The sequence below is a fragment of the Diuraphis noxia genome, unplaced genomic scaffold, assembly GCF_037042655.1.
Source record: "Diuraphis noxia isolate RWA-SAM2 unplaced genomic scaffold, SU_Dnox_SAM2 contig0002, whole genome shotgun sequence".
In the NCBI taxonomy this organism is placed as follows: domain Eukaryota; kingdom Metazoa; phylum Arthropoda; class Insecta; order Hemiptera; family Aphididae; genus Diuraphis; species Diuraphis noxia.
In genome coordinates, this window is record NW_028301712.1 from 86,785,127 (window position 1) to 86,811,124 (window position 25,998).

The 25,998-nt window shown below is 29.6% G+C and overlaps 2 protein-coding genes across 6 annotated transcripts in view; both read right to left on the reverse strand.

Annotated features, from left to right (window-relative positions):
* Window positions 1-4,226: 4,226 nt before the first annotated feature.
* LOC107165814 (uncharacterized) lies at window positions 4,227-14,535 on the reverse strand. Of its 2 annotated transcripts, none has more exons than XM_015514215.2 (3): window positions 11,736-14,535; window positions 8,246-8,374; window positions 4,227-7,729 (listed from the first exon to the last, which is right to left on the reverse strand). In XM_015514215.2, exons 1-3 carry the CDS (start codon window positions 11,736-11,738, stop codon window positions 4,361-4,363), a joined length of 3,501 nt encoding a protein of 1,166 aa, XP_015369701.1. In that variant the 5' UTR covers window positions 11,739-14,535; the 3' UTR covers window positions 4,227-4,360. The 2 variants fall into 2 exon arrangements, with proteins under 2 accessions (XP_015369701.1, XP_015369702.1); XM_015514216.2 differs by having other exon boundaries at window positions 11,699-14,535.
* Window positions 14,536-14,745: 210 nt separating this feature from the next.
* The window catches only part of wake (ankyrin repeat and fibronectin type III domain containing protein wide awake), a 180,537-nt gene continuing 169,284 nt past the window's right edge, over window positions 14,746-25,998 (reverse strand). For all 4 annotated transcript variants that reach the window (XM_089221303.1, XM_015514213.2, XM_089221305.1 and 1 more), the window contains 15 exons: window positions 23,518-23,640; window positions 22,982-23,060; window positions 22,804-22,898; window positions 22,539-22,715; window positions 21,562-21,675; window positions 20,524-20,709; window positions 20,238-20,457; window positions 19,912-20,155; window positions 19,616-19,816; window positions 19,390-19,556; window positions 16,006-16,627; window positions 15,726-15,918; window positions 15,575-15,653; window positions 15,368-15,467; window positions 14,746-15,277 (listed from right to left, as the gene is read on the reverse strand). In XM_089221303.1, the coding sequence (XP_089077429.1) occupies window positions 14,927-15,277; window positions 15,368-15,467; window positions 15,575-15,653; window positions 15,726-15,918; window positions 16,006-16,627; window positions 19,390-19,556; window positions 19,616-19,816; window positions 19,912-20,155; window positions 20,238-20,457; window positions 20,524-20,709; window positions 21,562-21,675; window positions 22,539-22,715; window positions 22,804-22,898; window positions 22,982-23,060; window positions 23,518-23,640 (2,951 nt within the window). In that variant the 3' untranslated portion in view covers window positions 14,746-14,926. The remainder of the gene's footprint in view (window positions 15,278-15,367; window positions 15,468-15,574; window positions 15,654-15,725; window positions 15,919-16,005; window positions 16,628-19,389; window positions 19,557-19,615; window positions 19,817-19,911; window positions 20,156-20,237; window positions 20,458-20,523; window positions 20,710-21,561; window positions 21,676-22,538; window positions 22,716-22,803; window positions 22,899-22,981; window positions 23,061-23,517; window positions 23,641-25,998) is intronic.

The window sequence follows — 25,998 nt, forward strand, 5'->3', positions numbered from 1 at the left end:
ATGAAATGAATTTAAATAAATATTTTAATGTATTTAAAAATAGATGATAGGTAATATTAGCCATAAATCACAGGATTTGTTAAAATTACAACAATTTAATATTTTTTAAATTATTAATAGAAATTGAGATTACTCTCAACGTTATAAACTCGATCGAATTATTATTAAAATAATTGTATTGCAATAACGAAGTAATTGGACTTTTGATTGCAAAGCCATTATATTACATAATATCTTTTGTGCGTTTTTTTATTCAATTTTGTTACATTATTTAAGTACACTATAATATTTCAAATTTTAATTAGTATATACTGTTTTACAAACAAATATTTAAATTAATTTCGTTAATCTTACCATTCAAAATGTTTAAAATGTTTAATCATTTGCTTACCAATATACTAACATACTCTGTTACTTTTTAAGTTCAGCTAAACTGCGCTAAAAAAATGTTAGATATATTATTTTATAGCTCAGTTATGGGATTCTGAGTGGAGTCCTGAATGTAAGCACTGGTATTAGTATGATTTTTTTTTTTAATCTGTTGACAACTATTATTGAAGCATTAAAATATCTTCAGTCTTAAAAATTTAGTTTTGTTTTGGGGATATTATAAAATTTGGATGTTATTTTGGTGGGCGAATGAAATTCCAAGTTTTTTTTTAAATAATCGGAAATCAAAAATATTTCAAAATAGATACTTAATACTAGTTTAATAAAATTTATTTTCTTATTTTTCATAAAATTAACAGTCGTTGATATATAATATTCATGACATTTTCACTAAATATTTGCATTATAATTTTCTATTCATAATAAGGTTAAAATGTATAGTAATATTTTTAATATTTTAACCGATTTATCTATAGTGATGAGGCCACAAATGCTGTGATCGGTCTTAGGAGAATTATCAAGAATTAAATGCAAAATATAAACCTGGCATGAACCTGTAACACGCTAGCCGGACTGGTGAACATGTTACAGTGAGGCACCGTAATTTTCCAATATTAAGAGGACGCCACACCCGCATGTATTGTCTCCGTCGTACAAGTGCGTAGCATAGCAAATTTTACGCTCAGCCGATCACGATTATCTCCGTTAATTTAAAATTTAGAGTGAATTGACTTATTATGAAAATTAAAGGCAAGATTATTACCGAGAGAATCTCATAGGCTTTTTATTATATTTTAATTTTAAACCGAGTTATGAGTATTTTTAGATATAAAAATAATTTACAATTTTAAAATGGCATCAATACTGTACACAATTTAATAATGTACCACCATAAACATAAAACACTTATAGATTGGTTTTTTCTTTTGTGAAAATTCATTAGAATGTTTATTTTAAAAATTGGCTTACTAATCGTATAACAATATTCATCCCTGTGGATTTTTCATATTACCTAATTAAAATAGAAAAGTGTTATAAAATAAGTAAATATAAAATATGGAAAAATATAACATTCAGATAGGTGAGATTAAAATTATGTTATTTGAAATTCGTGTACGGTTTTTTAAATAAATTTAAATTTACTAAAAAAAAAATGAGGCGTCGGAGGACGCCTGGCAGATGTGAGACCTAGACATTTTTTTGTATACAAAATATGCATAAAAATTTCAAAGATGGTTTATTAAATGTTATTTTGAAGAAAATAAATATATCATAATAAAATTCAAAATATTCATATTTTTTTAAGAAAAAATGTTTAATATTTAATTTGTGCTTTCTTTTTGTGCATGAAATTGTTGTGAAGGTTACACGGATTAACTCGTTGAGAGCGTCACCACGCCAACTAACGGTTTCATCCACCACAATAGATGTTTCACATAAAAAAATATTTTTGAACACCAGAACCGTATTCCATCATAGAGTAACATCCGATTCGAATCCTTATGTTTATTTTGTCACGTCCTGTATGATAGTTAAATAAACATCTCGTTTTCACTCATTGACATATTGTAGGACATCATACAATAATGATTGGATACAAAACTACTATTTTATCTTTAAACATTTATACTACTCTGTTTGCAAACAACGTTTAAGTGATAAGTTTGTAAAACAAGATTTTTATATCGAAATTGTCGAAAACTGATTGGTAAAATCATTTATTCACTGCTGCAGGATACGTGTCTCAGAGATGGGTGATGGCCGTCCTGTCGTCCTTTTATTATGGTTACATACTCACTCACTTACCCGGTGGCATCTTATCTCAGAGATTTGGTGGTAATCACACGATGGGCTTTGGAATACTGTCCACCGCAGTTGATGACTCCATACGTAGCTTACATGGGTTCCAGGCCACTGACAATTTTGCGGTTCGTCGAAGGATTCGGAGAAGTAATGATGACGATTTACACCTTATTGTTACAAAATCATTTTACACTAAATACAATTTTGAGCGATGATGTATTGTTAGTCTATACTACTATAAGTATATTTTACGCTATTTATGAAAGTATTTTATTTAAATATTAGCCATAGGTAGAGTAAGTTGAATTAATTTTTCTTGAAAAAAAATTTTATTTAAAAATATCTGTGCACACAATATAATAATATTATACATCAAGTATATATCTTCAAATATCATTGAACAACCTAATTCAAAATTAAATAATACCTAAAAATATAACTAAAATCATGTTCCTCCGTTTTAAATTAAATGCAAATTTGAACTTAAAACATCTATGTAAAAGCTGTTTTTATATTTATTTTTGATTCTTTTCAGCATGGGCTACTCCGCGAGAAACATCTGTTACAATTATTAAAAACTTTAAATATTATATTATAGATATAAAGTAAAATTTGTTTGCATACTTTTAAATATTTTGGTTTATAATACTAATATTTTAAAATGTTTTATTGGATGTAAATCGTATTAAAATGCGATGATTTGTTTTAGAGTTACACCAAAATGAGGAAATCGCTAAAAGTGAAAATCTGATTTGATTAATTTGGAATTTATTTTATAGGTAAGTACCCTTTTTTTTAAAATAATAATCTGATTAGTTTAATATAAAATATCCTAGACTGGCAAACCGTTTCCACTCAGAATCGTTTTTCGTATACAGTGATATAGTATATCATTGAATTCAAATTTAATACCATCCATTACTGTCACCAATTTCTAAATTACTTTCAGCAGAGCGATATTTACTTACCCGATTTTTTTTTTATTAATAAAAAGGACGTCTTGATAGCGTGACCATTGGCTTTTTAACATATGGTACATATATATATTTTAAATTAAGTTGTACAATTTAATATTTTGCATAAAATAATTCTTTATATTTAAACATAAATATAATATATATGTATATTTTAATTTGGACAAAATTACATATTTAAACTGAGAATAAGGTGTCAAGTTTTTTTTTCGCATCTTAAAAATATTATTCTTGGCTACTTGAAACTGTTAATACATGTATACTGTTTAATATCGATCACAACATAATTGTGAATTCAAGCGTAACATATTACTTGATTTCTATAAATTACAAATTATGAGGAACGTTGTAGACCGTATTATATTTCAAGGTTTTTTGATAAAATAAATATTTTTATCGTCAATAATTGATAAAAATATTTTAAAAAATTGAATTTTTTCGTAGCGATAATAATAGTTCAAAGATAATCAAAATATAATAAATTATAGAAAACTGTTTTTCAAATATTAGGTAAAATTTCAAAGTTTCAACGGTTATTAGGTTTCAAGTTACATTAAAAAAACTAAATAATTTTTGTTCAAAATTTATTTTGCATAAAAATTTTGTGGTATTTCCCGACGCGTTTATGAACTAATATATAATTTTTATGTTTTAGTCTTATAAGTTCAAATTAAACTCACTTAACTAACTTATTAATAATCAATCATTCACATACAGTTATTGTGTGTTAAATTTATATGTTAACCTGAATAATTAATCGAAATTCAAATCAGAAAAAAATTAAAAAATTAAATTTAAACATCATATTATATACTAGGAAATATAAAGTTTGAATTTAATTTCTAGATTAAATAATAAAAAGTAAAAAGTTATATCAAAGAAAATCAGCTTTTTATAAATGGTTTTAATTGGTGTCTGCGCTTTTCAATTTATTTATTCGAAACCATAGGATGATTTAAAAATAGCTAGGTATCGGTTGGTCCTCAGTTAATCTAAATATTTCAACCACAGTAAGTACTCAATCATATTTAGCTATATAGAAGCGAAACTAAAACATAATTAATAACACACATTTTTATTTATATATTTTTTTATTTTATTATGGTATTTATATAATTATGTTATTAAAACCTCGAATAAAATTGTAATTCATTTATTTATTGTGACAGCCATTACAATATTACGGTTTCAAATTACAGCGCAGTGTGTTCGATTAAGTCATGTGATCTTGTGGATGCCCCCAATGGGTTTCGAATATTTTCTGTTACGTTCAATTGTTTCGTTCTTAGGCAACAAGCCAAGGCCCAGACAAACACCATCACCGTAGATATAGAAATGATAGTTAGGAACCAGCCAGAAAGTTTGAATGGGTCCTCAGGATGCGTCAAAGTATTCCTGATCACCTTAAACACCAACCACTTACCCATTTTGACAGAAATCTCTTGCAACTCAGTGACAGGCATGGTCGTCTCACACACAAAACTGTTTCGTGTTACTAAAATGGCTACGCAAACTGGGAACAGTGAATTCGTGGACCGTATCACAATGTCTTCAGGTGGGACATGCTGCAAGTGGTGGCCATGGACGACTAATGAACCGCTTCCGTTAATTTCGAAGTCTAACAATACTGGATCGGGGTGAACGTAAAATTTGGGTGATGGGCCACGAATCACTATTGGCAGTGACTGATTCACGGAAGTATTGTCCTTATTGAATGTGATTTCCAGTCCAAAGTTCAGCAGACGTCCCACAATCGACGCATCTACGTCCCAGCCAGTTCCGTTTACACTTGGTGTTTGACAGACCATGTACGTTTCGTTGACCGGTGAATCGCAATAACTATCTGCGTACTGCCTTATATCATCGGCCAGGTCAACGTACAGGCGGTATGCAAAGCATAGTTCAGCGAAATGATTGCCATGGACTGGCACTGAAATGCCACCAGACACTATGCCCCCAAGCAGTTGGTCAGCGTCCAATACGGGGTTAAGACAAAACTGGAATATCTGCGACGACTCTATCTTCAATACGATTTCGAACGACGAGTACTCGACCAGCACTGGACCAGACAATGTAATGTTAGGTTGTGATGTAGAGCAAGTTATAGTCTCTGGTCCTGACGTTCTGGGGTTCATGCACACCGTTCCAGCAATCGTCACCATTACCGTTCGGTTCTCTGCTAATATCATGTGGTTCTTAACTGTAATTGTTACGGTTGTTCCACCGGTTTCGGGCCCAAACAGTGGATCGACTTCCGTCACATTTATTTCGGCACAATCATTGGTCAAATGTGCTAATTTTACGTTCAACTGTTCTATACCATTGTTCTTCATATACAAACTCTTGGGAACTTGACAGGTGTTGTCCGAGGAACACCATCTCAAGTAGTTCGAGTACCCATCATTATTCCATGCACAAGTTACACATGATTTATACTTCTCGTCGCTGGTACACTCTTCGTGTTCATTAAATGTAGCATAGTGATCAGCGACATTATCAAACCGCAGCATTACGTCATTGAAATTAATAAAAGTAAAAAAAGTAAACGATGGATTACTACTATCAAAATAAGATTTCTTTAAGTAAAATTCGCATGATATTATCGTGTTGTTATATGAGTTAACCTTTCGAGTTGGATATTTGCAATATGTTGGATATCTATTATAAAGTATACAGTTATTAAGATAATTTTTAAAACCTACCAAATCATTCGATAACTTGGCGATGTATTTCAAGGTAACACTTGATTCACCATAATTATACTCTTTAACTACTGAAAACCGCGGACATTCCTCTATTCTGAAGACTATTAAACCAGATGAGCTAAATTGAGTTTTGTTTACACATGTCTGTTGTTGAAGGGACCATATACACATAGCTCTGATAGTACATTTTGTACATGTTATCGAATCTGAACAACTGGTTTTATTTGAGCCAGAAATGAAGGGATTTTTGAGAATCTGAAGATTGAAAGGATCAATAATAGGTGTAGGTGATCTATTAACCAAGGAGTACGACAACGAATCTCCAATATCGACCAAAATCTCATACAACTCAACTGAAGTGATGGTTATGGCTGGATTACATATAATACGTTTTGATTTAACCGATACGACAACACAACCCGTGGCTGATGAATTAAGAAACCGTACAACTACGTCATCCAGTTGGACATTCTCTAAGTTAATGCCATTGATGATTACTGAACCAGCTTCGTCTATTACAAAGTCCTGTAGAATAGGATCGGGTTGCACGTAAAAGCTGAGTGACGTTCCGTTGACATGCAACGATTGATTTCCAGTAAATTTCATCACATCAAGCCCGAAGTTAAGCAGTCGTCCGACAACCGACTGGTTGCCGTTCCAACGAGTGCTGTTCATTCTTGGTGATCGACAAACCATGTATGTGTTGTTAACTGGTGGATCGCAAAAACCGTATGCATACCATCTGATACCATCAGGCAGGTCAACGTATAGTCGAGCAGAGGATACAACGCAAGGTTCAAGGAAATGATTGCCACAGACAGATACTGAAGTGCCACCCGATACTATACCTACAAGTAGCTGGTACGCATCCAAGACGGGTTTCATACAAAACCGAAATATTTGCGATGACTCAATCCTTAGTACTGTTTCGATCGACGAGTACTCCACAACAATTGGACCGGATAATGTTCCAACCGATTGTGTCGTAGTACAAGTTATGGTTTCAAGTCCGGACGTCCTAGGATTCAGGCACTCTGTTCCAGCCACCGTCACCATTACCGTTCGGCTCTCCTCAAATATCCAGTGGTTCCTAACTATGATCGTTACAGTTGTTCCACCGGTTTCAGGCCCTGATAGCGGATCAACTGTGCTCACATTGATTTCTGCACAATCATTCGTCACGTAAGCTACCTTTTCGTTTGACTGGTTTTTAGCATTGTTCTTTATGTATAAACTCTTTTTATCTTTACAAGTGTTTTCGGAGGAACACAATTTCAAATAGTTCGAGTACCCATTTTTATACCATCCGCATGTCGCACAGGCTATGTAATTCTGGTGGGCAGAACATTCTTTAAGTCCATAGACCGTAACATAGTGATCAGCGACGTTATCAAACCGCAGCATGGTATCATTGAACTTGATGAGAAAAAAACTAGTGTCCGGGACTAAGCTAACCGATAATTTTGTTTGGCGGAATGAGCACAATATATTTGTTTCATTAACTATCGTCACTGGCGTTCGAAAATCTGGTTGAATTTCCAAATAAAGTTGAGTTTTGTTCAGATAATTTATAAAACCTACTAAATCATTTTTTATTTTGACAATATATTTAACAGAAATATATTTATTATCATCATATTGATATGTTGTAACTGCAGAAAACTGCGGACATTCCTCTTTTCTAGAAATAATTAAACTCGAAGAATTGAATTTATTCTTGTTTTCACATTCCTGTTGTTTAAGGTACCATACACACATAGGATTGATTGTACATTTGGTACAAGTCATTGAATCTGTGCAGCTAAATTTATTAAATTCCGCTTCAAGTGTACTACTATGTGTTGGAAACGTCAAAGCCTATAGAAACCAAAAATATGTATTATTTTGAGTAACATTTTAAATGCGTCATTATTATTAGATAGTATATTAATTTCAATGATAATTTATTAGATTAATATTAATATCATATTGTTATTAATTGATTGTATTTATAATATTTTTACTAAATGATATATAGAGTGATCTAATGATCTATGTTACAAACTGTTAGTTTTCTTCATATATTTTCATATTTTGTAAATATTTACGTATAAATATATTTTATTGATACTACCTATGGTTTTAAAAATAATTCTTTAGAAATTTTTTCTACATTTGTATTAAAACTTTATGCAGATTCATTTATAATTTATTTATTATAGTAATATAAAATAGTTATTTTACAAAAGTTCCACACGATGTTTTAAATTACTTCCTTAAAATCCAATGTTAATTACTGAACATTTATTTTTAATGTACAATGGATATATTGATAACAGAAAAAATATTGTCATTGGTCTTAAATTATAACTTTTATTAATTATTTGTGCTTACCATCGTATATACGATTAAAAGTAGTTCATTCATAGAATTGTGATTGAAATAGGTTTTATTTTTGTATGACTTTCCGCTACCAGCCATTGCGCTATTCAAACGGTCTTTGTTTCGTACAATAATATTTATCTATAAGCAATATTATTATTTTTAAGCAATTAATATTAAACTATAAAATGTATATTTATATATACTAATCCAGAGGTTCCCGAACTGGGCGCCGCGGTGTGTTGTCAGGGGAGCCGCGGCTGTACCTCCCTGACGACTATATTATCTGGCCTAAAAATAAACAACGATATTTTACGATGAAAAAAAGGTCGTAAATTTTATTAAGGGCGCCACGAGTAAGAAAAGTTTGGGAACCTCTGTACTAATCCATAGATGGACGATAAATTTATGAATATTTTATCAACCAAAAGCATTTTTATAGCTCATGTGTACATATTTTCCTTGATGATTGCTAAAGATTTTGAAAATTTAAGACCTAAAGGGGTAAATAGGGGTTGTAAGAATACAATAGTGGTTCCATCTGACCATTAAATTACTGTAAAATTCTAGTAGGTACCTGTAAAATTCCACAGTTCTAAGTGTTCTAACGAATTTGCTTAATTTTTCTCTAAAGATAAAACGTATTGCAATTTGGAATTGTGTTTGATCAATTCCTCTAGATTTACTTAAAAGTTGATCATTTTATTTCATTGAAGACTTTTTATTTCATACTCTAGAAAATCGATGAGATATTCGAATAAGAATAGGTAGTTAATCTTTGATTGCTGATTGATTCACCGCAAATTAATTGTGTACCTCATATAGCTTGCATTAATGACTAAATTGTAGATAAATCGATATTTGTTTAAGATCGAGACTAGTTGTCTTACTAGTCAATCAATTCAGATTTTTGATTTAACATTTTTTTATATACTAAAAAGAGCCGGATATGCTACACCAGAAAATGCATTTAATTTTATGTATAAATATTCATATATAATATATATTATATATACATATATTATTTAAGTATATAAAAAAAACAAACAAATCATATTCTCCGGGTAAGGACAGCTAATTGATTTATTACTTGTTTGATTAAATATTATTGTTTAGTTGTTAAATTGAATAACATTGTATCTTTTTTTCAATAAAATAGATTATTATATTCAATCTTTGGAAAAAACTATGAAGTTCAATAGAACTTTATCGTTTAACACATGTGAGAAAAGGTAAACGGACACTTTGTACGGTATAAATAAACCGGTAAATATAGTTTATATATAAGATAAAATAAAACTGTTCAAAATTTGAGATCGCGAATCGTGATCGCTATCAGTATGAGACAAGAGTTTGGTGACACAGTACAATATAACATACAATATGTAATTTGGAAATCTTCAAATTTGGAATGTCAGACACCAAACGATTAATAATTCACATATGACAAATAATTTTAGCGAAGGGTGGAACAGTTCATTCAATAAGTTTCTGGAGTGTTTTGAGATCTTTGCAATTGGACGAATGTGCTAGTCATTTAAACAAAAATATAAGAAAAAAAACCGAAATACACAAAAAAACAATTAACGAAGGCTGTACACAGCATGAAAATAAAATAATAATAAATGCATAATTACTTGAAATAATATGCAATGCTTTTATTTTATTTTTTAAATTCATCAATAAATTATTATCATAACTACAATTTTTATTTTTATTATTGTTATTTATATCTGTAAAAGTGTAAACTGCAAGTGTATTATTATTATTACCAGAAATAGTACAAACTGTCCGCTGTTTTTTTTTTTTTTTTAATGACCGTACAAAGGGTCCTTCAACCGTGAGAAAGGGACAATTTTTCATACATGAAATATTTTAAAAACAGTTTGACTCTTTTTGTGCTTTATACGATTAAAATTTAATGTTTTTATTACATAAATATTAGATATTTTTACTTCCTAAAGATGCACATTGAATCATAAATTGTACCAACCATACTGAATTTGTGTAACGAGATACATATCGGAAAAAAGGTAGTATTTTTGTAAAAAAATATCACTTAATGAATAATCTTGTGAATAATCAAGGATGGTTCAAATTTATTAATTTTAAGATTTTTAGATGTATTTTGATACAGTTAGTATATGAGATATCAAAATATTCCCACTATGGTTTTATAATACGCTTGACGTGACTTATACGATCATACTACATTATAACATGTGATCATGACTAAGCTATTTTTAAGGGTACACTTTTTAGAAATAGAGTAGGTACTACTTTTTTTATAATTCTGTGAATAGTTTTTATTGGTATATTTTTGTTTTTAGGATAAAGGAGAATAGACGAAGGATGAAGCTATTAAAATTTATATAAAATAGAATCTAATTATACTTAAATTGTAAATAACTCATTTACGTTAAGTAAATGTAGGAATTTAGATTAATTAAACTAAGTAATTTTTACTTAACTGTAAAAATTTAATGCAGACAGAACTTAATCGAAGCGACAATTTGGAAATTATATTTTAATATTTTATATGAAATGTGGTAAGTTATTTAAAAAATATACATATAGGAATTTTTAAATTATAACTTAATAGTGATCACCCTAATTTTTTAACAAAAAAAATTACGAAAATTTTTTTTTTGAGAGAGGGGGGTCACTGGTGAAATGTAAATTAAATGCTTATAAAAAAACACGAGCATAATATGTATCTTTAGTACTTTTGAACTACTATTATTAAAAATTTAAAGGAAAATTAGTATTTTAAGATTTTTAATCTAGTGAAAAAATGATCAATATTTATAAAAATAAACGAAAATACATTTCAAATATCTATAAATATCTCAAAACTAGTCAAAGTATTTTGCATAGTTAATGGTGTATGAAAAATGCTGTTATAAAAATGCAGGTTAGGAATCAAGTTAACTCATCTTGAAAATTTCATGTACTAAAACTATTTGTTTTTAAATTAAGCACAACAAAATATAAGAAATACATAAATTAAATAAATATCAGATGTCAAGAAAATAGAATTTAATAGACTCATCAAAACTAATTTGATTTTCTTGTTTAAGATGTAACATTTAAGAATAAAACTTATGATGAGGAATTTTGTGTTACATTTTCAAGTTTTTGATAAAGGGAAAAGTCTTATATTGATAATACTTAATTGAAAAAAAGATCTGAAAAATCAAAAATATCTCTAACTATAGTAATAGCTCAATAACAGTTTAAATATTATGATAAATGGACAATAATTGTTAAATTTTACGTAATTTTAAACCATCTAACGTTGTTAGTTTTGACATTTCGTCAAATATACTAAATAACTTTTCCAAAAACTGGTTTTGCATAAAATCTCTATTTTTCTTAATTTTAATTTTTGTATTTCCGATGTACTAGATATTTTTTTACTTTTAATTTCCTAAAGTATCAACTAGATTCACTTAAATAACTTACTCATTAATTTAATAACTCATAATAATATATTATATACCATTATATTGTGACACGATTTGTGTTAGAGCAACGATCAACCGCAGTTGCAATAAATATGATTTACTTAACTTTATAAATAACCAGTTCTTTTTTTAAAAAGAAGCACAGTTTCTAAATCAAAAACTTAATTGATAAATCTTATAGTGAACTTAAAAATATTTTACATATAATTTTATTTTATTTTATTGTTAAGTTACGTCGCACTATGTTATACATCATCAACGGTCACCATAATAATGTATAGTTTAATCAAATATTATCAATTTCCCTTCATTCTTAAATAGGTTATTGATAATATATATAGATATTTATATTTTATACCCACGTAAAATTTTAATATTATCAGCTTACAAACTAAAATAAAATATGTAACAGTATATCATAATTATGTTATCATAATAAACATGTAGAATATGTATAATATAAATGTAGAATTGTAGAATGTTGAATTGTTAGTGTACCTGTATATGATTTGGTTTTCATAAAAATTTTATATGGATTATAATATCTCTAGAGTAACTTGTGCATAAATGTTTGTAATTTCATTATAAACATAAAGTCAATAAATTATGCGGGGTTGTGTGTTTTGGACATTATTATGGTGTTTATTTATGTTACTGATATCTAATTTATTCATGTGACAAGTGATACAAAATTAAAAATATTAAATTAATATCTGCATGATTCTTGTTAATACTTTTTACTTCAAACTCAACGTCCCACTACTCCAGAATTTTGAATTTTGTAACAATAATTTAAACAAATGTTTAAAATTAATTTAGAAACATTTTATATAAAATAAATAAGCTATGAGTTTATATTTGATTATGCATTCAGTATACGACGTTAAATCTGAGCACATCATTTATTTTAAATAAATTTTATTTCCCTATGTACTACTACAATATAATTAAAACAACAGAGCCTAATACCTGTTTAAAAAAATACCTAATTGAAAATATATTTATGATTATACATAAAATATTTTTATACTAAAAGCTATGTAAACTGTAAAAAACTATGTATCACGGCTGTATCCGAATTAGTATCCGATATCATAGACATCACAAATCCTAATTGATTTCCGATTAAGATTTTCAAAAAAGATGAAATATAATTTAATAGTAATATTTTTTAACATATTTTCTATCTATCATTATACAACATAAAATGATTAAATACTAAAAAATTATATTTAAAAAGATAACTTATTCCCGCTAAAAATCTTAGCCTACCAGAGTAGTACCTATTATACTATTATTCTGTAATAGAACGAACAAGTAATTTCTGTAAATCATTTCACAAAAATGCCTACATTTGTTTTTATTCCAACATTCCGAAAATTAGAACATCTTTCAATTCAGCGATGGGTTACAAGAAGTCGACATTGAAACATAACATGCAAAAATGCAAAGTACAGACCTTAGTCTAAAAATAAGGAAATATATATAAAAACAGAAATACACAAGTGTGAAAATGTGTAAATAATAAAATTAATAGATTAGAATTTATAAAATAATCATTGTTATACATTTTTACCCCAAATATACATACTTATACAAAAAGTGAAAGGTCGAATTAAAAAAGATTATGTTTATAAATATTTTTTTTTAATTTATACGGTGTATGCATAATAAGTTTATGTGGTAGGAGTAATAACATGGACGTGAAATGTTGAATAAGAAGTTTTCAGATTATTTATTATTATTATTACTATTTACCATGACTATTTAAAAATCTAAAGAAACATAACACTCATAAAAATAAAGAATTTAACGACTTTAAAATATATATATATATATAAGGTTATTCTTTTATCAAACAACACTTATATGGTGTTTGTGTGTAAATACCACCTAACCTAACCTATAACACACAAACACCACCCAAAACCACCCAACTTTGGGAGGCTATATCTTGTAAACGGATTAACGAAAAATAAATATTTAAACGTGAAAATTCATTGAAAAAATAGCCTGTTTAGTTTATGAAATTTTAAGTATATGTGGTCATTTGAAAATCAAAAGTTGATAATGGTTTGCCTGATAAATATGAGGGTGAAAATATTTAGAAAATATAAAGTTCTAGAACAACATGGATCTAAAAATTTGAAAAGTCAATAGTTTTTGAAATAATGAGTGTTGTTTGATAAAAGAATCGCCCAGTATATAAAATGAAATTTATGACAAAAATCACAATTTTTAATTTTAACCATATACTTACAAAGAAGTCATTCCCATATCTGTATGAAGTGAAAATATTAAATAAATATTATAGATATATAATATGCTTTAAGTTCTTAGGACTTTACCATATGATTAAAACTAGATTTTTGTTACGATTTGTATGAATAGAATTTAAATCAAAATATATAAAAGTGCAATTCCATCCCTAATGGCCTCAGTTTGTAAGATTTTTCAGTGTAGATCTCGTTTGAATTGATAGTTTGGCTCGAAGCCAGTTATTGAGTAATTAAATGAAAAATATTAATAATTTTGATTTCAATTTTTACATTAAATATTAGCCCTTGAAATCTTATTTTGTCTAGTACATTTTTTAACTTAATCTTATAATCACAGTATACAATAAATGTTTTTTAAGCTAATATTGTGGCTATCAATGCCAAGATACTGAAATTCATCCTTGAATAAAACTAATTCCAAATAAATGACGGTAAAACAAATTATATGTATACTCTCTCAACTACTGTAGATGAAAAAATAAAAATATTTAGTCAACACTTTTTATCGTGAATATAGACAAATATTCATCTATCACTATTTGATATGTTCAGCATATTAGAGAATTTTATGCGATAAAACAATAATTTAAATGAAGTATAAAAAGTAAAGCCTTTAATTAATTACAATCACATATTGTAATTTAATAGACAAGTCAAACGGGAGATATTAAGTGGTAATCTCAAATTATTTAAGTCGTTTAGGTTTCGTTTATATTATGCAATGTAATATATAATGTTTATAATTAATAATTAAATAAATCAATACTTTGATGGCATATCATAATACAATATAATGTATATATCTATTTATTTTAATGATTTAAAAAAAAACACTCGGTTCTTATGTTGTGTGAACACTCACAATTTCACCTGAGGTGCATGGCACATGGATAAAAATAAAAATTTTAATAATAATTTACAATAATAATATTTAATGATGGTAGTCATCAGTGGTGTTTGGTGGCTGCTGCCGTTAGTATAGACGAGTGGAGCTCAAGAGCAGCTAGCACGTCCTGTTTATGCCGAATGTACATGCGACCGTCCCGCCACGGATGAGTCAACTGAAGTGGTTTGAAATCATCGCGCAAACATCGTTCCCGGGCCCCGGTAACAGATACCAAACAAAAGTTACCGAATTCGGTGCTTGGGTATATTGGTCCAGTCTTGCCTTTGACCACCACGGACATATTCAGCTGCTGCAGAAACAGTTGGACTACTTCGCGGGCTGACGTTGTCGGACTAATGTGCAACTTCAGGCTGGTGGGATGTGGCAGACCCGTATCGTACGCAGCGCAAACCTGTGTGACAACAACCGTGGTTATAGTAAAATCAACAGAATAGATACTTGTGTACAAATACCACGGCTCAACTGAACGAAAACCACTTACTTCGATGATCCCAGGAGCGGGGACGGGCACCAGCGATTCGCTTTTCATAGTAGTGTCCGAAAACCCTTCGTCGTCAACTTTATTGACGTCCTTATTAGTCCTGCGCGAAATCAAATCAAATGTATCGTGTCAAAATGATATCGTTAAGGTTGAGTCTATCAGTTTTAGTACGCGGCATACCCGTAATCGAATTATCGATAAACTTACGTGACGTGAATGGACTTTGATGGTAGATCGGCTAGATCTAAAGGCTGCTCGTCGTTGTACTCCGGTTCGTCTTTACTATCTGCAAACCAGATCAGAGGTAAAATTATAAAAATAAAAATCTGATAACGCATTTTTAAAACTAAGCGTGTACCGTTGCTTGTTTCTGAGGAACAACTCTGTTTTTTAGTCAACACGTACTCTCGATTGTGGACGGGCGGCGATAGGTATTGTTCGCTGCGACTTATCTCCGGACACACGGATTCCAGAGTTCGCATAGAGTTCAATCCTGGGCCTGGCCAACTACCACGGGACTTGACCAACTTTGAGTCGGGCAGTTGTAACAACTGTAAACCGTGTATCTATGTTATAACTATCAGCGTATACCGAACGCGCGGTCGTAAATATATGGTCACGAGGAGCGTTAAGTTTACCGAGTTGCTTTTGGCAGACTTCATTTCCAACTGACTGTTGCTGGCACTCTTTGAACAGTTGGAGTTGGATACTTGTGATTGGAACAGCCGCTCGCGTGCAAAGTTCATCACGTCCAACAGCCACCGCAAATGTTTCCACGCGGCGTTCAAGCTCGTCTCTAACGATTCCACGGTGTCCAACCTCTGCTTGGCCGTTTCCAGGTCGGACGAGCTCCACGCCTGTCTAATCGAGTACCTCGCGTCGTCCGAGTCCAGTTGCACTACACTAGAAAGGCGGGCGTACAGGAGCAGCGTTTCCGCACGGTACGTACCAAAGTGTATCATCTCGAACACCTGAACGCTGAGTGGTACTAGTTCGATCCGGTGCAGGTGGACGGCTGATTGGTTGCCCTCCCCGACCGCGCAAGCTACTTCGGCCGGTGGCACGATCATTATGAGGCTCACGTTCTGATCGACCTCGATCACCTCGCTGGTATACACCCGCTGAACCGTCCGTTTGTCTTTCGGTATTTGGACCAGTGAGAACAGCCGGTTGGTGGCCATCTTAAACTGCGAAGCGAACCCGAGGCACGTGTAATTACACGGCGCTCCGGCGCCCTGTTGAAGCCACAGCCATTCTTCCCTACAAAAAAATGATATATGTTTAGTTAACGATTTTTTCAACCCGTCGTAAATATTATTGATCTACGACTATAATGAAAAACCCCGTTTGCTAACAAATATTAGTATGTTCTCGCTCGATTGTTATACATACGAGATTAATAAGTAGGCCTAGAATTTTTATGCAATAAAAAATTGTAAAATATGCATTTTATTTACCAAAATACGCAAAAATATGCAAAAACAAATTTTTATTATTATTTATTATAATTCATAATTTTTTATTACTTATTATTAGCTCATATTATTACATTAAATATTAGTTTAATTAGACGTAACTTGGCACTTTCACTTTGAACTTTCAGCATACTGGTCACTGTTATTAAAACTGTTCAAATTATTAAGTATAAACGTCTGCACATTTACGCAACACACGACGTACCAATACAATTTTTCTGTGCTATCTCACTGTATAACAATGTGTAAGTAATTCTACGAGTCGTCCGACCAACGATAAGGTAACGAACGGATATTATCTGACCTAAGATAAAATAGGTAGTATTTATGCTATATATTTACGAAAATTCAACGGATAAACCAAAAACTGTCGGTTTCATGTAGCTTTTATTTTTCAACTACTATTGTAACAATATGTTAAAAATCTTGTATTAAATTTTCAAGCTTCTATACCCAATAAGTAAATTTTTATCGATATTAATTTAAAAAAACTAATAATGATCGAAAATTGCAAATACCTATGAATAGTTCAACTCAAGTCGAAAATTTTTGAAAATTGGATGCTGGATAGAATATACTTATATATATATATATATTAGTACTATATATTCATTTGTCATTTGTTTTAAAGTTACATCAAAAACCAAAATCAATTTTATCGAAAACTGATTGTGCGTAAAATTTCCCGTTTTTCCTTAATCTTTAGTTTGTTTTTCTCGATTATTTAGAAAAGTATTAAGAATTTTTTACTTTTGACCCCCCAAAGTACCAACTAAATTCACTTTCTGATCGAAAACGTAAAAATTACGGTAATTTTCAAATTATCTTAGATAAAAATTCATAAATGTTTTTCTTTTTAAATCTAAGATTTGAATATTTAATACAAGGCTTCTAACACATTTTTACAATAGCAGTTGAAAAATAAAATACACGCATAGTCTGATAATCACAATTTTTTTTTACAAGCATACAAAGTTTGAATTTTGACAACATACGTAAAAATCACGAAAATTCATAAATTATTTTATGCTAGAAATTCATAAATTATTTTCCTTTTATATCTAAGATTTGAAAATTTAATACAAGGCTCCTAAAATATTTTTACAATAGCAGTTAAAAAAAAAGAAATGCATAGTCACAATTTTTTTTACGAGCATTCAAATTTTAATTCTGACAACATATTATGTAAAAATCACGAAAATACGCAAAAAAATTTTAAGCCTGAAATTCATAAAAAAATTTCATTTTAAATCTAAGATTTGAAAATTTCTAATAATCTATAATATATCCTAGACAGATAAACCATTTCTGTTCAGAATCGTTTTTCGTATACAATGATAATGAAATATCATTGCATTCAAATTTAACCTACCCTAGTCAGAGGTCCACCCAACCCCGTAATGTACAGCAGAGCGATACCCACTTTTTACTTTTGACCCCCAAAGTACCAACTAGATCACTTTCTGATCGAATAAGGGACCGGGAGTCAAAAATTAAAGCACTTTTACTACCCCAAAACGTGATGACAGACATAAAAAAAAAATATTCATGGTTTTGACAAATTGTTGTCAATATTTGAACTTCAAATGATAATAAAAAAAAATTGTGCATAATATGTATTCTTATAATTTTTTAATTACCATAAGAATAACTTATGAGAAACTTTGTATTAAATTTTCAAGTATTTTGATGGGGCCAAAAACATTTTATCGACACTTCAAAGAAAAATTGAAAATTTCAGTTGTCTATAAATATCTCGAAAAAGTCAAAAAATTTTGAAAATTAAACTGTTTATAGATATCACTTACATAAACTTTTGGTAAAAATTTCAAGTATTTATAGTGATTAGTTTTTGAATTATAACTATATAAAAAAATCGATTTGGTCGAAAACTGGTTTTGCGTAAAAATTCCCGTTTTTCTGTCATTTTTTTTTTTTTGTTTATCTCGATTTTTTCGAAAACTGTTGGAATATGTTTACTTTTGACCTGTATAATGCACCAAGAATATTCACTTTTACATCGGAAACCACCCCCAAAGTTTGAAATTGAAGCATTATTTCGACTAGTTATGCTGTACACAGACACAAAAAAAAACACACATCATTGTAAAATCAATACATTCATCACTTCGTTCAGAAACTAAAATTAATACAAGTACCTATTCATAATATGATTATATAAATTTAATTAATTAAGTATAGTTGGAGTTGAAAACCAATTTTATTTTTCATTACCTGCATACTGTAAAATTGATTATTATAATTTTAAATTTCTTTTCTGGATCATTAGCGTAAAGTATAATATATTATTATAGCTATACTTTTGTTTCTATGTTAATTATTAAATTAGGTTTATTTTTTAACATCGATTTTGAAAATATCATTTTTTAATTTACTAAATCACTTTTTTCTTTTTTTTTTTAAATATATATTTAAAGTCTTAACAACTATACAGTTGCATGTGTGATAATAAGCCATTTTGAATCTAGATTCTAGAAAAATTAATGTTTATTTTTGAGTCTAGAATAAACATTAATTTTGACTTACGCAGTGACGTGAGGGTTATCTCGTATCTTGCAACAAACAGGCATGTTAGGATTTTGCAAAGGAACCATAACGTGCAACATGTCTACTGAGCTTCTCATTAGTAAATATCCGACGTATAAGCCTTTCTGCAATTTGGCGTTGCTTGTTTGGTAAAACATTATTTGGTCCTTAAATGATTTTACGTTGTTTATAACATTGATAATTTTGGGAGTTTAAAATAGTTTACTTGGATAGATGATATCAATAAATCGGTAAGATTATCAGAACGAGACGACTTTTTCAAAATCTTGGCCATCGGCGTCCATTTCAGGTTAACAACGTTTTTTGGCTGACATACGTTGTTTACCGTACATATCACAGTTGTGCCATCCGAGTCACGGATTGGTTTATAGTACACTTTACCTAGGTCTTGCGTATTAAAAATGTCCTAAAATATTTTTAAATTATCATTAATACTGTACAATTGAACTACACTGTTAGTTCAAGATCGGTTTAAATTTGTCCACGAGACAGATGACTTACTTGCATCTGAGTAACAGCCTGGATAAGTTTTGTCCTGAAGCTAATCGAACTATTAGTCGATTTCTCCAAGTCGTCCTTAAACCATTTGAGATCTTTCCACGCGAAAGCTATTTTGTAGAACCAATGGAAATCGTTTAACATTTCTTTTGGGTACGTGTCGTCAATCTCTACCACGGGTAAGTAGTCCTCGTTGGTCACCAGAACTTTGTCTTCGTGGTACAGGAGACAAGAAAAGTATACGCCTCTGTAATCAAAAAATAATAAATAAATTACATAAACGTAATTTATCAGTTATCAACGAAACATATATTCAGATGGAGTAATACCTCCGGAGATTCTTATGAAGTTTTGTGTTGCCGCTAAATAACTGTTTGAACGTCGGCGGCTTTCTTTTTTTTGTATTCGATGTACAGTCATTTCCACTGACTTCAAATGATGACCTGTGTAGGTCTGGACGAATGGAGATCATTTTGTCAAGTATGTCGTCCATCTTGACTTTCATCGCTGCGGAGCATCGACGGGGTTCTTGACAGACGTCCCACCAACCTAAAAACAATTGTCAATAGCAATTAGATCACAGAGTTTAAATACCATTAATAAAGTAAAACTCACTTGAAATAGTAACAGAAACCGGGGTTGGGTATTGATAATCACTGAAACCTTTTAGATTGCCTGCACTGCATCGGAAGTAGTAGGTCTTTCCATGTTCCAAATTGATAATGGTAAATTCTCCGTCGGTTGCAGGTAAACACTTAGACCCTGTTACGTTTTTAAAGGATTCTGATGTACTCCATTCAACTATAGACATATAGATAATTGTTTAAAAAATAGTTATTTATAATACAATATTTGTTAAAAATAAAATACTAAATAATTGGTCACGTTTAATAATGACTAGGTATAAACAATGACAGCATATTTGTATATAACTATTACAAATTAATATGAACCTTTATATTTTGACAGATTATTATTTTTTTTAAGATTATTTTTTACTATTACTAAGTTTTTATAGAGTTACTTACTAAAGATCATAGTATGTACTTAATACTTATATCAAAGATTTTCATATATATTTAGAGATTTGTTCATATATTTCAAATGTATAGTGGTTCCCCCTCAAAATATCCCATACATCAAAATATAGTTGTATATATTATATATATATAAATAATAAATATTTATGTATATTGTTATAAATTAAGGGATAATACTACTGGAGATATTTTTAATTGGGATATTTGTTACGGGGATATTTTCAACGTAGGATATTTGTAACGGGGATATTTTTAACGGGGGATATTTTGAACGAGGGATATTTTGATGCATGGGATATTTTGAGGGTGCACCATGTATAGTTATACTCTAGAGTCTATAGGATATAATTCTAATAATTTTTATAAATATTTTTATTCTAAAAAGAATTATTTTAGCATATAAATTCAATAACTAAACAAAAAAGCATATATAAATAATACTGTAAAAATACAAAATATTTATTATAGTACAATTTTAAAATACAAATGAAAACTATTAAAATAACACCGACAATTATTATGTGTTTAAAGTAAAATAATCGACTAAGAGCGTTTAAAAAGCTTGGATTCGATAAAGACTTTATGTCTTTTATAATTAAAATATTATCCTTACCGTTGAATTTAGTACAAATAGCGCTTTCTGGGTATTCAGCTTCTATACAAGATACCCTAACACTATCGTTTCCCGTTACCTCCAGAATAATTTTCTCTGGCTTATCTGGCGGCTCTATTAAAACAAAAAATAAAAGTGTTATCAATTTAATATAATAATTTCGTACGTTACATGATGGATACTATAATTAATATAACGATTAATATATTTATATATATATATATATATATATATTTCTATAAGGTATTCTCGTCGCTATCGCTGGAATATATATATACACAAAATAAGTATAAAGGTTTCATGAACAATAGTCGATCGCAGTAAACATTATTTATGTATTTTAATAATGTAATAATATTATGCATAATAATAATAACATCCCTCGCATAAACAAAATTAATTTGATTTTATAAGTATTCAGTAAAGCTAAAATAGAAAATGAATAACATCAAGCACTACGGACTGTTATGATTTATTATGTAGATTATTGAGAAAAAAACTAAAAAGTTTAAAATTAAACGTCTACTCAAGAATACAAATAATCATTTTACAATATTTTTTTTTTTTTTTTAATTTCAGTTAAAGAATTTCATATCCGGCCTCAGTACAATGTAGTCAAGTATTATTTTACTTTAAATACATACATCGCTCGCTTATACACGAAATTTTTATCCTCCTAACGTTAATTTGTATTTCTTAAGACATTTCTTAAGACTCGAAAACTCAAGTACATAATTCTTTGAACCCACAAAACCTCACGCGCACACATTTGTTTTTCTTGTTCCTACATGATTGTTTACATCTTACTGTTTTTTCTACGATGATCTGAAAGTCATCGCACAAGTGTATACACTCTTCAATATGGTTTTTCATTCAAGGCAAACATCATCTGTGTACCGTGCGTGTCGAATTCATCTTTCATCTCCCCTCGAACTATTTTAGGTCAGATTTCGTTTAAAATTGTGTTATATACTTACTTGCGTGTTCGAAACCAATACGCATTTTTTTCAAGCCTCTTTTCCGTCTCTCCCATAATGCCAGCGATTTGGTCTGTGAATCATCTTGGTTACCGCGACGTTTGAGTCCTATGACCCGATCTTCGGCTTCTTCGAGTAAATTCGACAGGTGCGTTTCCAAGTTCTTCATACTGGTCTCTAAGCAGTGGAAATGGCAATGATAACAAAATAAACTTTAAGTAATTTATTCTCATACGATAAGTGTTTTTAATTTTTAATTGTTTACCTTCCGTAGCTCCGTGAGCCAATAGAAGCCGAACCAGATCTCGGTTGTTGCTCAGAAAAGCAACGTCAAGAGGTGTCAACCCATCGCTGTTTACACTGAGCAGGAAAATAAAATCAAAACGTCATCGATAAGTATAATAATACTTTTACAACGCTTACAAATTTCGATAAGACTTTACCTGTTCACTTGAACCTCACATGTCATCAATATGTTCCTCGCCTTTTCCAGTTGACCGTGTTCCACAGCTGCGAACAGACCTAAAACGGTAGCATAACAAACGATTAAACAACTCCAGACCGTAAGAATGTTTAATGTGCATGCGCATAAATGCATAATATTATACGTTAAATACAATCGTGTACTATGTGCAATTTTCCATCAGCCTTAACGAACCATATTCAATGTTGTATTGTAGAATGTCCTTAACGTGTTTACAAAATTATATACATATATTATATTGTTGCTGAGACGTACTAATGAACTCGAGACGTCTAGAAATTCAAATATATTTGGTCACCTAATGGGGGTAACATACAATTTAATTTTCTCGGAATTTCAGGAAAACAGCGCTGCAGTTATATTATAAAGTCTGGAATTTAACAAAATGACTTACACTAGTCAGTTAAACTGAATGTCGCGAGACATCCGGTACTCAGGGTTTACCGCATAATTTATGTGCAATGGGATTAGTGTAAATATAAATGTTAAGATTACCGTGTAAATGAATGTTGATGTTGTGTACTTGAGACTCTCGAGCCTTTGGGTGGTGATGTTGACGTTGTTTTGTCTGTGTCTCCGAACTGGAGCCATTGTTTCTGAGCGACGATATTGACGTTCCTAAAATTAACATGACAAAATCTATTATAATTTTTCCACCCACACATCGCCATCTTAATATCAATTCGTATGAATTATAATTTATAGTTATGGATACGTCGATTACAATAAGTCACAACAATATAAATAAATAAGTTATTCTAATGTTATCCATAATATAATAATAATATGATATATTTCACCTAATCCGCTTTACGTTAGTTGAAATGGGTCTGCTTCTATGCATTTTATTTGATTTTAAACCTAAGTATATTAATTATGTCAAGAGTATGGGTAATTTATAAATTTAAATTTAACCTAATACCTATAATAGGTAAATTAGTAATAAATTATAATCATGACATTTTTAGGATTTATATATTTAATAATGTATGCGTTAATTAATCGGATCAAAGTAAATCAAACACTTAAAAAGTTAGCTAATTCGAGCATATAGTGTTATTTCTTTTTAATCCTCTTATAAATGCCATGTTGTATTTTCATCTTTAACTAAAACAATACTAAGATAATTTTATTTTTCTTATTTGAATTTAAAACAAAAAAACATATTTTTTCGACAAAAATTTAAAATACGTTTAACTAATTATTAAGATGTACAAAGACACAGCGATTGTATAATCTAAACACATGTCTTTAAAATACACAATGATATGATTACTTTATGTGGTTTCGTGGAGTATTTTCGTTAATTCTTTATGGTATGATTTTTTTATTATATTTATATTTGGGTACATAATATGTAATATTATATACAATATATCATATTTTATCTTATATTTCCAATGTGAAAGGAAACGAAAATCCACCATACGATGTTGTTCCCTATAGTACCTGTACAACAATAACATCAATAGAAATGTTGGGTACAACCAGCCAATCATGGTATTGTAAAAACAAGAACAAATATATTTAAAATAAATTGAAAAATTCGATTAATGGATTTTATACAGAATAGATGTTTCAAAATTCAAATTGTAGAAGTTTCGCGATAGAAAATAAAATAAAAAATAAAAATTGTGAAAGTATCGACCCATAGACAAAAGGTTAGGTTCTATAGGGAATGTGCTTATCCCTGGATTTGTTTTGAATTAATATTCATATTCGTATAATATATATTTCAGTTGCCATGGAAATTTTGGCAACAGTCTTAATTTAAAATTGTAAACAGTATTGTCTTAGTTATTTTGAGAGTATGGCACGTGTCCTAAAACATCAGATTAAAAACTTTTTTGTTTGAATTCATTATCAACATTTACTAGCTAATACATGGTATAATGGTACATTACGAACTTTAAGTGAAATATTTTGGTATAGTAAAAGAAAAAACCCAAATCATCAACTAAATTGCACTTGCCGATAATGAAACGAACAACAAAATATTTATCAGGGACCTGGAAACACTAATGTAAAATATTTTTAAAATTATATTTCATGGACTTTTCATAAAAGTAAATAAAACAGTGGGAGAGAGGGAAAACAAATAAATGAAAGGTCTATACACAGAACGTGGATTGCGAGTAGGAAGGTATGTGGAGTGATTCACGTGTACCTACACATATTCATTAAGAACGGCGGCGTGAACGACACAGCTAGGGTGGTCGTGGTTACAATATTATACATGATATATAATATTATACCTATCCATACGACCATACATAATATTTTGTTTAAATATCCGCACGTGTGAAACAATAACCGCTTTATTCAGTTCCGCGTGTATTACAAATCGTTACGTAATGAACGACAGCACGTTGTCATAATAAATTACAATATATTATTATTATTAATATTGATCAACACACACAATGGTAACGGTTTAATATGGATGCCAAACGTAAATTAAAAATAAAATCAATGTTTTGAATCTTTTTTTATTATTGTTATAGTGTTATAGACTATAGCAGTAGCGGATTTCCAATCCCGCATGTAAAAAGACGATGGTCCTCAAAAAAAAAAAAAAACAGCGGTTGAACAAAAATAACAAAATGAGATTAGGATGTTATTTTTAAAATCATTTTTAAACCCAAATTCACAATACACTATTAAATGGTAAATATCATCACAACATTTATTACAAATAATAAAAACAAATATTACGCGTGATTTTGTCAAACATTGAAGATCATTACGATATTCAATGTTATACTGATATCATGTTCATAATATGCATTATATGATAATTTTAAACATTGAACATTAACGGCATTATTGAATAGTATAAAATTTAATTTATAAAATATAAAAATCTCCAAATAATAAAATGGTTTTTAAAAATATCTAAGCAAAACTTGTACTGTTTTAAATAATATTTTATTCAATATTGTGTAGTATATTTACGACTAATTATAGCTATATAAT

What these genes read in the sequence shown, in the direction of transcription:
- LOC107165814 (XM_015514215.2), bottom strand. An exon ending in TTTTAATCGTATATACGATG is followed by an intron (nt 7,730 to 8,245) that starts GTAAGCACAAAT and finishes TGGTTTCTATAG; the next exon opens with GCTTTGACGTTTCCAACACA.